We start from the raw sequence: 12,945 nt of genomic DNA on the forward strand, positions 1-12,945 counted from the left end.
AAACAAAAGTTTGATGCCTTTTCTGTCATGTATGGTAGTAAAATGAACATCTTTGAATTTTGGACTGATGTTCAGATAAAACAAGTTATACGAAGATTTGACCTTAGAGCTCTACAAAACAGTCGATTCAGCCTTATAAGTAATTGAGATATGCATTGCACTTAGACGGAGCTCTCAGATATTTTGCTAATGCAGATTAAATGAGGCAAATGATGTGTGTCCAGTTTCTAATCAGTTTATTAATATTTGTCAAGACAGACAAACCTGTCAATGCATCTGGAAAACAACCATGTTTATCACATTTTCTGTTGAACAAACAATTTCCAGGTTTCTCGTTCAATCAACCAAAAAGTTATATTGGTGTTCTTCATGCTAGAATGTTTATAAATGTTGCAAAGCTATGTACTACTCTGCATTCAACTTGTTCCTGCTGTGAACTTTTGCAAACTTATAGCGATCACACTGTACTGTATGTTCAGTTCACTGTTCATGGTAGGAAGAATCTGAGGTAGACGTGTATTGTTAAAGGATAAGCTCACCCAAAATTTAAAATTCAAGCCATGATCTTGTCACCCTCATGCCGATGGAAAGTCGGGTTATGGTTTGTAGTCCACAAAACATTTCCGGAGCTTCACAGCAAAACAGTGTTGCAGCATTCTCCTAAACAACTGAAGTAGATGGGGACTTGTTTTATAATGTCAAAAAAAAAAAAAACTTGAAAAAACATAAAATGACTCAGTACAGCTTGTATTGTAAGATCGGGTGTGTGCTTTTAGCTCAGCAGCTACAGTGAAGATTTCATCTTAAATAGGGTGTATTCAAGTCTCTGGGATCTTGGGGTGTGCGGTGGCTTGGATGAGCTGTATGGAGCCATTTTATGTTTTTTTAAGGTTGTTTTAAAACAAGTCCCCATCTACTTCAGTTGTTTAGGAGAATGCTGCAACGCTGTTTTGCTTTTCACCAACATGAGGGTGAGCATATAATGAATGGATTGTCATTTGTGCGTGAACTTGTCCTTTTGCTGAGCAGAAAAAATGTCTTGACTTTCAGGTCAGGTCTTTTGAAAACCACGGACACATATATAGTTTCTTTACATAAATCAGACATTTAGTTTGGCCTTATTCTTTGTGTTATATTGTACAAATCATTTTACAGAAATAAACTCATGAACAGATTTATAGTTTTTTGTCAATGAACATGTTTGCCTTCTTTAGTTTTCTGCTTTAGTCTTGTGTATATTTTTTGTGAACATCATACAGATATCAGAAGCCGCTCTGGTGTCCCCGTGTGAAGGGTTTATTCGACATTTCCGTCTCATCTGATGTTCTGTCGCGTTTCAGGGACGGTGGGCTGAGGACGAGACATTGCATGAGAGACACACAGAGACAGCAGATATGGTCAGAATTCACTTCACACTGAAAACACACCTAACACAAACAGATTAAAGCAGATTATCAGGGATTACTAGCAAAAATTTCATTTAGATCTGTGGCTTAACCATAATTTCATCAAAAAACGTAATCTCTTCTTTTTGCACCCCTCCTTCTTTGTCTTCTTCAGAGGGTCCAGCAGTGGAGCTCATAATGAACGGCAGGGTCAGGCCTGAGTGTGTTCATCGGGAAGCAGGGAGATATTAGCTGGGGCCACAGGAGAGCACACAGCTCCATAACCCCTCTCTTGCTGACATTCAACAAAGTTAGATGTCGCCACATGGACGCCCTGCTTTTAGCCTTTTTGTGTCCCAATCAACCATTTAATTTCACTTTCTTGTCAGGTGATGAATTTCACGTAAGAATGTCCTCTTTTTCCCTTTTAGATGAACAACTTTCCATTCAAAATTCTAGTTTTTTTAAATTACCTTGTGCTTTTTAGATATAGTCACACTGACTAAGTGCACACCAGAGGGTCTATATAGCTGAGGTTAGGGGATGTATGGCCACATCATTCACCACAGGGATCAATAGCAGGATATCACATTAAAGCTGTCTGGCCAGCATACTGTTATGTCCTTGCATCCCACTCTTTTCTCCTACTGTGACCCATCGTAAATCCCCTCTTGTTCATTTTTTTTGGTTCCATCTGTCCTTTCCCACGTGTATCAACTTAAGAGCATCTTATCCCGCTCCCTCCCCTCTCGCGCTCTTTATCTTCCCCTCTTTTAATCACGCTGACTTTACAGTATCGTTTTGTCAGCTGTGTTTTGTCATCTTCTATCTGTACTGTTACATCACATTTATCTCTGATTTCCGTTTAAACCTGGCAGCTCATCACTGTTTAAAACCACCTCAGAGCATCTGTCCCTTCCTCTGGGCTCCATCTGTGACTGCAGTCACACCTTCTTTCCTGTTCGTCTTATTCCCACGCGCAGTGTCCCGTTTGTCGCCCCATCTCTCTGTCTCTCTCTCCGGCCTCCCCCCTTGCCTCCCTCTTCTCCTGTGTGGCCATGCTGGAGCGTATGTCCCGTCGCTCTCGCTCCCTGCTCTCCCTGACCTTGACCACTCTGGCTCTGGCCCTGTCCATCCTGGCTCTCTGCACCTCCTACTGGTGTGAGGGCACTCACAAGGTGGTCAAGCCCCTCTGCCTGTCGCCTGTCAAAATGAAGAACTGCGGTCAGAACAACAGCGAGCCTTACACCACAGGTACTGACATGTGACGTTGTCTTTTCACCTTTGTTTGCTGTACTTCCTGTTGCATTATTGATGCTCTTTATTGTGTTTGCAGCTGTTACTGGCCCTTGAACACACATTTGTGTGCATGAATATATCTTGATATTCACTTCTTGAGATGCACCCTCCCTTGTTATGCAAACAGCTTCTTCCGGATTTGTGAACAGCGCGTTTAAATATGCAGGCAGGGTGGAGACGTTCAATTACTGTTCAGCTAAATGAGCTAGATGCTTTGACAGAACGTTTTGAAGATTATTGGTGTCATGCACAGAGTTTAGCATCTCATAAACAGCCACATTGCATGGATTTTTTAGGTAAAAACACTTTTTCTAGCTAACAAGGATGCAAAGAACAACAGATGTGTTAATAGCAGCTATACAGATCCTTTATTTAAGTAAAAGAAGTGATACTATAGAGTAAAAGTACACCGTTATATGTAAAAATCTGGCATTCAAAATAATATTGATGCATTAAAGGTGCACTATGTAGTGTTTGGGAAGATATTTTAATTAGAAGAGAAAGATCTGACTGACTTTTTGTTTTGGACAAATACTCTCGAACTGTTGTACTTCTAGACGGACAAGGTGTTCAACTCCAAATATAAGCCTGCTTTGCTCTAATATTCACAAATAAGGATGTAAACGTACGGCTCCAAAGTAAACCTGAAACCCATGTCTGCTCTTGCACAATGCTATTCCATGCATCGAGAGCTCTGTCTTTGTTTAAAGGCCCTTTAAAAGGCCCTGGAATAAAAAATACAATACTTCCCTCTGAAATGCAGTGAAATAGGAGTGTAAAGTTGCATAAAATAGACTTACTCCAATAAAGTACAAGCTCACTACTTGAGTAAATGTATTTTTGTTATGTTCCAAACTGTTAAATAGGAGTATTTTAAAATATCAACCAAAGCAAAATAAGACAACATCGAGTTTCGCTCCTGCTGCCTAAGAGCAAGTAGATAAAACCACCGTGAGCACATGAACAGTCTCTACAAAAAGTTGCCGGGTGAATCATCCCGATAGGTGTTCCAACACGTTCACGGGCGTGTCACAATTTATCGTAAACGGCATGACTTCATGGATTCATCCGACCTGACGTCAACAGTCATGCAATGTTTTCTTGGCATTAGACCTTTGCAACAGTCCCAAACACTGTAACTGAGCAGATACGTCCCGTCACAGCTTCAGGTTACCATTTTTCAGACAGAATGATTGTTTAAACATGCTCTGGGACTTCATTTTAATTGTCAAGTCTCAGGGTTTCATGACATATAATCAGATATTTGCATGATTTATTTACTTCTTTATAAGCTTTTTCTGGCGCTTTGAACTGCATCTCGCAGCATTTACCAGCAAGATATCAGTTGCAGATATGGAAGAAGCTTTTTAAGCACCTCCAAAATAAAGCAGATACTGAATTATGTCACATCGCTGTTTGAGTGCATACGGTCAGTTTGTTATCGTGCGTCACGTCATAAGTCTCCCAAAATGTGCAGATGATATAAAAAACATCTTTCTGACGTTGACTCTTCCAAAATTTTGGCCTTGACTGTTGAACCTGATTACACAAGTATTGAATTTCTTGTTCTTTGCTTCGTGCAACTGCATAACAAACAATACCTTGAATTAATCTGACTGGATAAACTAACTTCTCCCCCCGTTAGAAAGTGATTGTCCTTGGTTTGAGGTTTTTTAATCTCTTTTTGCCCATACCTTGGCCCCACGGTAAACGTAATTATGGCTTAGTATTAATCTGTGGGGTGTGAGGGGAGCTCCAAATGTTTATTCCTGCACGGAGGAGAGGTTTACACTGCGTGCTGCCTGGTTTTTAATTTCTCAACAGATATGCTTAATCCACACTGAGATTAACAGCTCTTACTGTATAAAGGAATCAACTTTGATCAAGATATACCTTTACAGTGGTGGATTTAAGTCTCCCAGATTTACAAACACACACACGTGGGCTGACAAAACCTGCATGTGACTGCAAAGCACAGAGGCGTGTTACTTTTGAGGCAGTGGTGTGATGAGCGGACTTTCAGGTGTTTTGCGCTCAATATTCTGCATCCATAACTCTTCCTTGTACACCCCCTGTAGCCTGATTCTCAATCAACACACACCTGCATGCAAAAGTGTGTGTTTGTCATTTGATTGTGAGTCATGAATATGTTTGTAGGCTGCTGTACGTTTGCTGTGCATATGTAGATTTCCCATAGATGCATGTGAGAACGAATGTATTGGTGTCTCTATGTCTAAAAAGATGATCCACCCAGTGCGTTTTTGATTCTGCTCCATTATCCATATCGGGAATAAGCTACAAAAATGTACCTGACTCGCTCTTCTCACTATCGTCCTGTTGTGCCGTCACACAGAGAGCCCCACTCAGAATCCCTACAACCGCACACTGTCTCCAGCCAGGAGAGACGAGCTGGCCAAGATCAGACAGAGGCAGCTGGCCAACGCCGTTCACTACATCTGGGAGACGGGAGAAGACAAGTTTGCTTTCAGATACTTCCACACCGGTTTCTGGGAAAGCTGCGAGAAACACAGTGATGGTGAGAACAACAAGCACACGTCCAGTAACACAAACACACTTGCAGCTTGTCACATTATTAGATATGATGTTGCTCTTTTCATGGATTGTTATTTAATTCAGGTTTCCATAAATTCTTTTTATTCAAACTTTAAGACGTTTTTTTATATCCTCATTTTCGGTCTGTAGGGGAGAAATGTCGAAGCTTTATAGAGTTAACGCCTGGAGACACTCAGGGTGAGTTGTTCATCAGTCCTGTGCCGAAATATAAAAAATGATTTTGTTTTCTACATGGATGCATGTGTGTAAATTGTGTATGTATTTCCAAATGTTGCAGGTGTGCTCTGGCTGTCAGTTGTTTCAGAGTTTACATACATCGGGCTGCTGGGGATGGGCTTCTTACTGATGTGGCTGGAAGTCTTGTGTTCCCATAAAGAGATGCACTCGCTAAAAATCAATGCCTACGCAGCCATCTGCACTGTATTATCAGGTGAGACTCAGTGCGTCCTTCAGTTTTACAATACTTTATATGAGAGGTTCTCAAAACTTTCCCCTGAAACTTCAAGGTGACTTTACCAATTTGACACGTGTTAGGAGTATAAAGCCTTTCATGGCTCCAGAGGAAGCTGCATGTAATCTGATACTGTAAATTGCCTTCGATGATGTCACTCAGTGGCTATGTTGAATTGTGGGTAATGTAGGTGACAGGTTTTGAAAAGCAGTCCATGGCTCTATCATTGTACTCCTATAACACTGTTGGACTCATTGAAGACCGTTTAAAAACAAAATCGAGATCAGAGATATCGCCTTTTTTAATCCATGCAATCTTCTTCCTCTTGAAATCCTGGCACCTACATTACCCACAATGCAACTCGGCCATCTTAGACATCACTGAAGGCAATTTATCAGATTACATGCAGCTTCCTGTCACCTGTAAACACACCTTGATGTGTAAAATTGGTGGGTTATCCTTTAATTGGGGAAAAAGCAAGCACCCCTTTGTGTTGAGATGCAAAATGGTGCAAGGATAATTTCGACTTTCTACTTACAATGATCCTACATAATTAAAGAGCATTTTACTAAGATTGTACTTTTTTACTACTAGAAAGGCTAATTTGAACCATATGGCAAGCAAGCTTTGGCCCCCAGGCCCCACTTTAGGCAGCCCTGTCTTATATCTACCACCTTCTCCATATGTCGCTCTCTATTTGCATGGTCATCTTTGTTTTCTAGACTGAGTTATGAGATCTGTTCTGCCCGGTTTGTGTTGGTTTCCTCCCCTACGTAGGTCTTCTTGGGATGGTGGCCCATATGATGTACACCACAGTATTTCAGATGACGGTCATTGTGGGCCCCAAAGACTGGAGGCCTCAGTCCTGGGACTACGGATGGTCATTTGCGTAGGTGTCAGCATATAAACCTGTATCATTCAAGGATGTACACAAAATACTTGTCATATACGGGCTTTGCTGATATGTTGCACTCCTTCTTAATCTCTGTTTTCAGCCTCGCCTGGGTGTCCTTCAGTTGCTGTATGGGGGCCGCTGTGGTCACACTCAACTCCTACACGAAGACCATCATCGAGCTCCGCCGCAGACAGAGGCTCCGTCTGGAGGAAGCGAGAGCCGCCACTCATGCTCCTGCCTATGACGAGGTCGTTCCAGGCGGCGGGCTCTACTCTGTCAGCGGCCTGCTGCAGTGTCCGGATGGCATGATCGACGTGGCGTGGGCCCCGAATGGCAGTGTGGTCGGAGTGGGAAACGGGGACGTACCAACGCTGGTTTTGGTCGGAGGCTGTGGGCCAGAGGGGTGTGAAGACTGCGAGAGGGAGATGGATGAGATGGAAGAGGCAATGGATCGAGTCGATTCACCTTGTTAGAGGACCGTTGATATCCATCAACTAAAAGGGCTGAAAACTGAAAAAAGGAAAGACACTGCTGCCATGTTGGAGGAGGATCAATGTGAGCAAACGGATCCTGAGTTTCTTTTCTTACACTTTATAATGAAGCTGGGACTCTCTAACTGCACTTAAAGGAGAGTGAAATCAATACATATCAGACTGTGAGGACTGCAATGTAAGACATGTATGTTTTCTGGGTATTTCTCAGTGCCTCATGGTAGGAAAGTAGATGTCTCTGTGTGTAAATACATGTTTATATTGTTTTATTGTTTATATGTTAACATGCAATGTATCAGGACATGTCAATGAGCATTTCATTGCATAGACAGGATGGATGTTTCCAGCCCGTCCTTTGGAGTAATCGGACGACATATTCTCATTTATCTGAGAGGGACATTCAACGCGTCTCCTTTTTCAAGCTCGCCGCTCTCTCGCCACAAACTTTTGACAGATGCGGCATCTGGATGCACACAGAAGCTACGACAACAAACACAGCCGCTCTCTGCAGATGCACAGACAAACCCATAAGATAGACACATAGAGATAGAAAGATTACAGAGATTTTGAAAAGTCTGCTCTCTGATGTTGAACAGAAGATTATGTGTAAACCAGTAATCCCGAGTTGGATGGAACGAAGGAGGAATAGAGCGAGGAGAGATGGTAGGCATGTGAGGGGATGGAGATGGAGAGAGGAGGAGGCGGGTTGTGGGGGGTTGGAATGAGAGTTGGAAAGAAACGCAAGCGTGCGCACACTTCAACAATCTGCACTTAAAACGTGAAACTTTCAGGGAAATACATGTTTCTCAACGGATAATACACACTATACATTCTGGTATTTACATTTCCTTTAAATATCTGTCGGTTATACATTTGGGATAATCCTGGATTTACTGTCCTGGTTGGATACAATTGAAAACTTCTGTCGACCGGCAGCATTTTATTAAACAGTATGTTTCTAGGTCAAAGGAGAATTTGATGTTTTTTGGGAAAGATTAATAAATTGATTTTCACAGCACAGATGTATGAGAAAACCTTTATTTTTTATTGTACAGTAAATAAAGTACAACACTTGAGAGCTAGGACCTCTTTAAGACATTTCCAGTTCTGTAAAAAAAAAGAGCTAACAGTCAAGTATGATACTATATTATAATTTTAATTAATAACATGAATTTTCCAGAGCCAAAACTCCATTTGAACCATTTCAACAGTTAACAATAGGACAATATTTATCAAACACTTTCTTCATATATATATTAGCTGTATATTATGTATTGCGTCAACATAGTCACCGTGAATCTTCTGTCTTTTTGACACACTATGCTGCAATTGGCCTCTTTTATCCTCTATTTGATATGAATTCATTGACAAACATCGGTAAAACAATTACATGACATAAACTGAAAAGTTGGTGCGAGCAAGACACTGAGGAGAAGAGTATTTACACAGAGAGGATGAGTGGAAGAAAGAGTCTAATGAGAGAAAGAAGGTGAGGGGGGGCTTAAACAGGAGTGAGTTATTGCTTGATTGGTTCGTAGTGGATAAGACGCATCGCATTCTCATTTTCAATCACTCCTTTGATGAACTCGCCTTCAGCCAGTCGCTCTGTGAGGGGACAAAGACAAAGCGAGAGATGTTACAGTGCGGCAAATAGGGTGAACGTGACGTACAGCGTGGGGTCAACATGAGCTTGAATAATGACTTATCTAAGACATCTGGTCTTATCTCCTGTCTGGTTGTGTGTCGGTAGCATGCGATGCAGTGGAGTCACTTGAGGTTTCATGATCTGTGGATGCTGCATGCTTAATAAAGCTTGCATGACACAAGTGATGCTGTAACTGGGGATGTGAGCCCCAGGTGGATTTATTGCTCGTGAGATGTAATCTACGGTACAGGATGTAAGAACAGCTGCTGAGGAAAGGTAGAAAGGGCTTATGCTGATTTTCTCTCTCTCTAACATAAGTACATACTGTTATGAACACAGTGACCTTTCATTCACCACTGGGGCAGAATGTATTTGCATGTGTTGCATGTGTGTTGTTTTTTTTCCTCACCGTTGTCTTTCTTTTCGAAGTAAGACCACAGCTTGTTGGCTCTCTTCTCGGGTGTGTTCTCATCCTGTGGTAGCTTGATCTGCTCCTCCTTGGGGATCAGCTTAAATATGGCCTGAGAGGGGGGTTGGGTATAAAGATCAGTGATGAATGCTCTATTATTTCTCTCACAAATAATGTATGGAACGTCAACAGAGCACATAAAACGAATATGTACAAGCCAAGAAGGATGTAGCCTGCAGGGCAAGTGAAGCTCACAGCCCTCTTTAGTTAATTAGTGCTTTGTATGTGCACGTGGTTCATCAAGCTTCTGATGGAAAACAACTTCACAGTAACAAAGAGACTTTCTCCTCATGATCTGATTACTACTATTAACCATTGGATACTTTGTGCAATTTAGCTGAAAACAGCCAAATCACGTAGCCTACAATTAAAATCTTACACAAAATATAGCCTGCAATCCCCTCTGCCTACCAAAAGCAATCCTAAAGCGCATGGCCATCACAAATTACATGTAAACAATGCATACAAGTTAAGAATCCACTAGTTGTGTCCAAAATTAATAATCAAACAGCCGCCGGCAGCACGTTCAGGCCTGTGTGTCATCTTCAGAGACAGTTAATCTGCAGTGGGCCACTTGGAATCCAGCAGATTGTACATGACTGTACACTTTAGGTTCAGGTCTTTAAGTGTGTGTCCCACTTAGGGAGGAAGCACTCATCTCCCACATTTAAGACACCTAGATTAACATGGATTAGTGCCAAGACTCAGGCCACAGGCCAAACACCAAGATGTCATCTGTGTTCTCCCTGGACTGTCCCTCCATCTTGCCCCTCTGCTCTGTATAGATTCACACTGTGAGTACAAGTTGTTTCTGCTCAGTTATAAAAATAATGAAACCACATCTGTATCAGAGTAGTATACTGTACTAGACTAAACTAATAATGGTTCCTCTGGCCTTCCTCACTCACTTATTTCCCGCTTCAGACCCACATATGAAAGCAGATATCACTGGATTATCTTCATGTGATAATGATGTTAGCCTCTGTGCATATAGCAGATCTGGTTTTGTCTACTTCTCCCCACAGAGTCTGATTCTGTCATAGGTTGCTGAACTTTTGGCAGAGTGGCTTTGAAATGTAGCTATTTTGTGCAGCGGTTGCAAACATGATGCAAGTGGACTGGGGCCAGTTGGCCAGGAATGAAATCCCATTACAATGCCAGCTGGATCCTCAGCTGATCTGTCTAAACCTCTTACAATTCTGTTTCATTTGTCTTAAAACTTTACAACATCCATCACACTGAGTTCTGATTGTATGAAAACAATGGATGACAATTAATGTACAGTAATTAGCATCAATTAATCTAATAGTCCAAAGTGCGCTAAAAAAGAAACGTGGATTAGAATCAAGGATGACGGGCAGCCCCTCTAATGGAGTAGCCTTACTTAAGAATAGGACAGCCTACATTGTCTGAGAGTTAAACCTGTAATCACAGAGATTATCGGGAGTTTGGAGCTCAAAAAGGCTGGCTAATTGGGCTGGTAATTAGTACTGAGACCTACATACTGCACCATGAGAGGGATGGTCACTTTTTAATAACTCATTTTACATGGATCTTAAAAGGAAGTGGGCAAAAAATAGGAAGAAAAAATGACAATATAATGCAGTCAAACAACAATTTTCCAAAACTAAAAGGGGCAGTTAAATCAACACCTCAAACTTTTTTTTAAAAAAACCTGCGTATACTCTTAAAAAGTAGTATTCACTACAGGGCTATTGTATTGCATGATGGCAAGTAATCCTCTTATTTTATCTTTCTGTTGTGGCTTAGAATAAAGCCTTTCCCGAGGAATATAAGCAACAGGACAGCTTGAGTTTCTGATATTGTGTGTTTATAGCAGCAATAAAGATGAATGTTATGGTAAAATGAAACAGCCTTTCTCTCTTTGGCACTCAAAGTCAACATAGTATTATACTGCCCCTATAAAAGAAGATAAATGCTCGGATATTAATCTATCTGAAGAGGAAAATGTTTAAAACAAGATACATAATCACTCTGTACCATCAGTGGACACCATTCACTACCAAGTGTCTCATCCTTTCATCAATATCACTACTTCCTCCACTCACCTGGCAGATCTCCGTCACTTCTGTCTTGTTGATGTATCCGTTCTTGTCCACATCAAACAGCGAGAAGGCCCACTCCAGTTTTCGGGTGGTCTTCCCAGTGGAGGTCATGTGCAGTGCAATGATGTACTCCTTGAAGTCCAAAGTGCCGTCGTCGTTGGTGTCGAAGGAGCGAAACACGTGTCTAGCGTAGCTCTTGGCGTCGCTCTCAGGGAAGAAGCGGCTGTAGATCTGCTCGAACTCTTCTGGTGTAATGCGTCCCGTCGGGCACTGCTTCTGGAAGTTCTCGTACCACTGGCTGATTTCATTTTCAGTGAATTTGGTGCTGAGCTTCAGGTCCTCCAGGATCTCCTTTGATAACGCGCTGCTGGTGGAATTTCCCATTGTCGTTGCTTTCAGTGTCTTAGTAACGTGTCTCTCTGACAAACTCACCGGCAAGTGAGTTTCTTCTTCCCCTGTGCCACCTGAACTTCTCTCTTGTTTACTGCTGGCTTGACGTCTTCTGTTGATGTTAGAGGCCAAAGAAAAACCCTGCAAGTGACAAAAAAATGACACATTATGGTCCAGTCCACTTATGAAATCCTAAATGTCCTCATGTTACTCAGTAAATCACATTGTGAGGATGATCAGCGATGTAAGAAAAGCTTACCTGTGTGTAGCGCGGGCAGATGCTAGCCGGAGTATTGAGCGTCTGTCTGAGCAGTAAGACTGTAAGAGATAAGAAGGGCTGGGGGAAACACACTCCTACCGTGGACGACTGGGATAATTCTGTTAATACGGGATTTAGGGTGGCTGAGCTCGTGACTAAAAGGAGCCCCTGAATCCTAATTTTCTCCATCAGGTCTTCTAGAAGGATCTACAGTGTTGGGTTCACTTCTCTGTTACATGACTTATAAACAGTGAGCATTAAAGTCATGAGAGTTACACCTTGTGGTAGGTGCATCAAATAAGTTCATGGTCTTACTTACTTAATAACTCAACTTGAATCAATCAACAGAGATTCATGCGTTTCACTGAATAATAGCAATAAGATCAATTTGAAAGTAACAAAATGACAAAAACTTCAACATTACTTTTGTAAACTGGCCATCAGATAAACATTTTCCAGGAAACTTTGTTAACATGGTCCAGGTGTTTTGTTTTTTTTTAAAGCTAACTTTAGCTTCTCCAGGAGCATATCTGCTATTTCAGTAGTGAACTTTCAATGGGTTTAGGTGACCACTGACGCCTAATTCGAGACTACCATCTGTCCAGGCAGTTTAACTCCCTCTGCCGCCCACCTTTACCTTCAATCCCACCTACGCCCCTCACGTCATCGTCACTGCCATCTTTCTCCTGACCTCCTTCCTGTCCTCCCTGAGCTGTGATGTTGCCGTCTTTTTAGCTTGTTTTGCGGGACTAACTGTTTAGAAGTGTCCTCCCTCTTTTCTTACGTTCCCAAATTATGATTTTGTTGGAGGACTGCCGAATTCTTCTTCGATTTAGCCTTTGACTTTTCCCTCCACAAATGATTGTCTCATGCACTGAAAGCGTCATGTTTTACACCCTGAGGGACGCAAACACACACACACACACACTTCATTTCCACCCAGTGAACTCAGTTGTAGTCCTCTGGGCCTTTGTATATTACTTCTTGACACATTTACATCAAGCCTGTTTTGTTTTCGTCA

The 12,945-nt window shown here is 41.8% G+C and overlaps 2 protein-coding genes across 2 annotated transcripts; one reads left to right on the top strand and one right to left on the bottom strand.

Annotated features, from left to right (window-relative positions):
* Positions 1-1,339: 1,339 nt before the first annotated feature.
* LOC311259803 (germ cell-specific gene 1-like protein) lies at positions 1,340-8,113 on the top strand. Its single transcript, XM_084357136.1, has 7 exons — positions 1,340-1,397; positions 1,561-2,639; positions 5,038-5,220; positions 5,388-5,435; positions 5,536-5,688; positions 6,487-6,598; positions 6,705-8,113. The coding sequence occupies exons 2-7, from the start codon at positions 2,444-2,446 to the stop codon at positions 7,075-7,077; spliced, it is 1,065 nt and encodes a 354-aa protein (XP_084213262.1). The 5' UTR covers positions 1,340-1,397; positions 1,561-2,443; the 3' UTR covers positions 7,078-8,113.
* An 88-nt stretch (positions 8,114-8,201) lies between these two features.
* LOC311259609 (visinin-like) lies at positions 8,202-12,274 on the bottom strand. The gene is made up of 4 exons (XM_084356844.1): positions 11,925-12,274; positions 11,279-11,806; positions 9,150-9,261; positions 8,202-8,700 (listed from the first exon to the last, which is right to left on the bottom strand). Exons 1-4 carry the CDS (start codon positions 12,111-12,113, stop codon positions 8,612-8,614), a joined length of 918 nt encoding a protein of 305 aa, XP_084212970.1. The 5' UTR covers positions 12,114-12,274; the 3' UTR covers positions 8,202-8,611.
* Positions 12,275-12,945: the final 671 nt, after the last annotated feature.

The sequence above is a fragment of the Pagrus pagrus genome (genome assembly GCF_965226575.1).
Source record: "Pagrus pagrus genome assembly, chromosome: 7".
NCBI lineage: Eukaryota > Metazoa > Chordata > Actinopteri > Spariformes > Sparidae > Pagrus > Pagrus pagrus.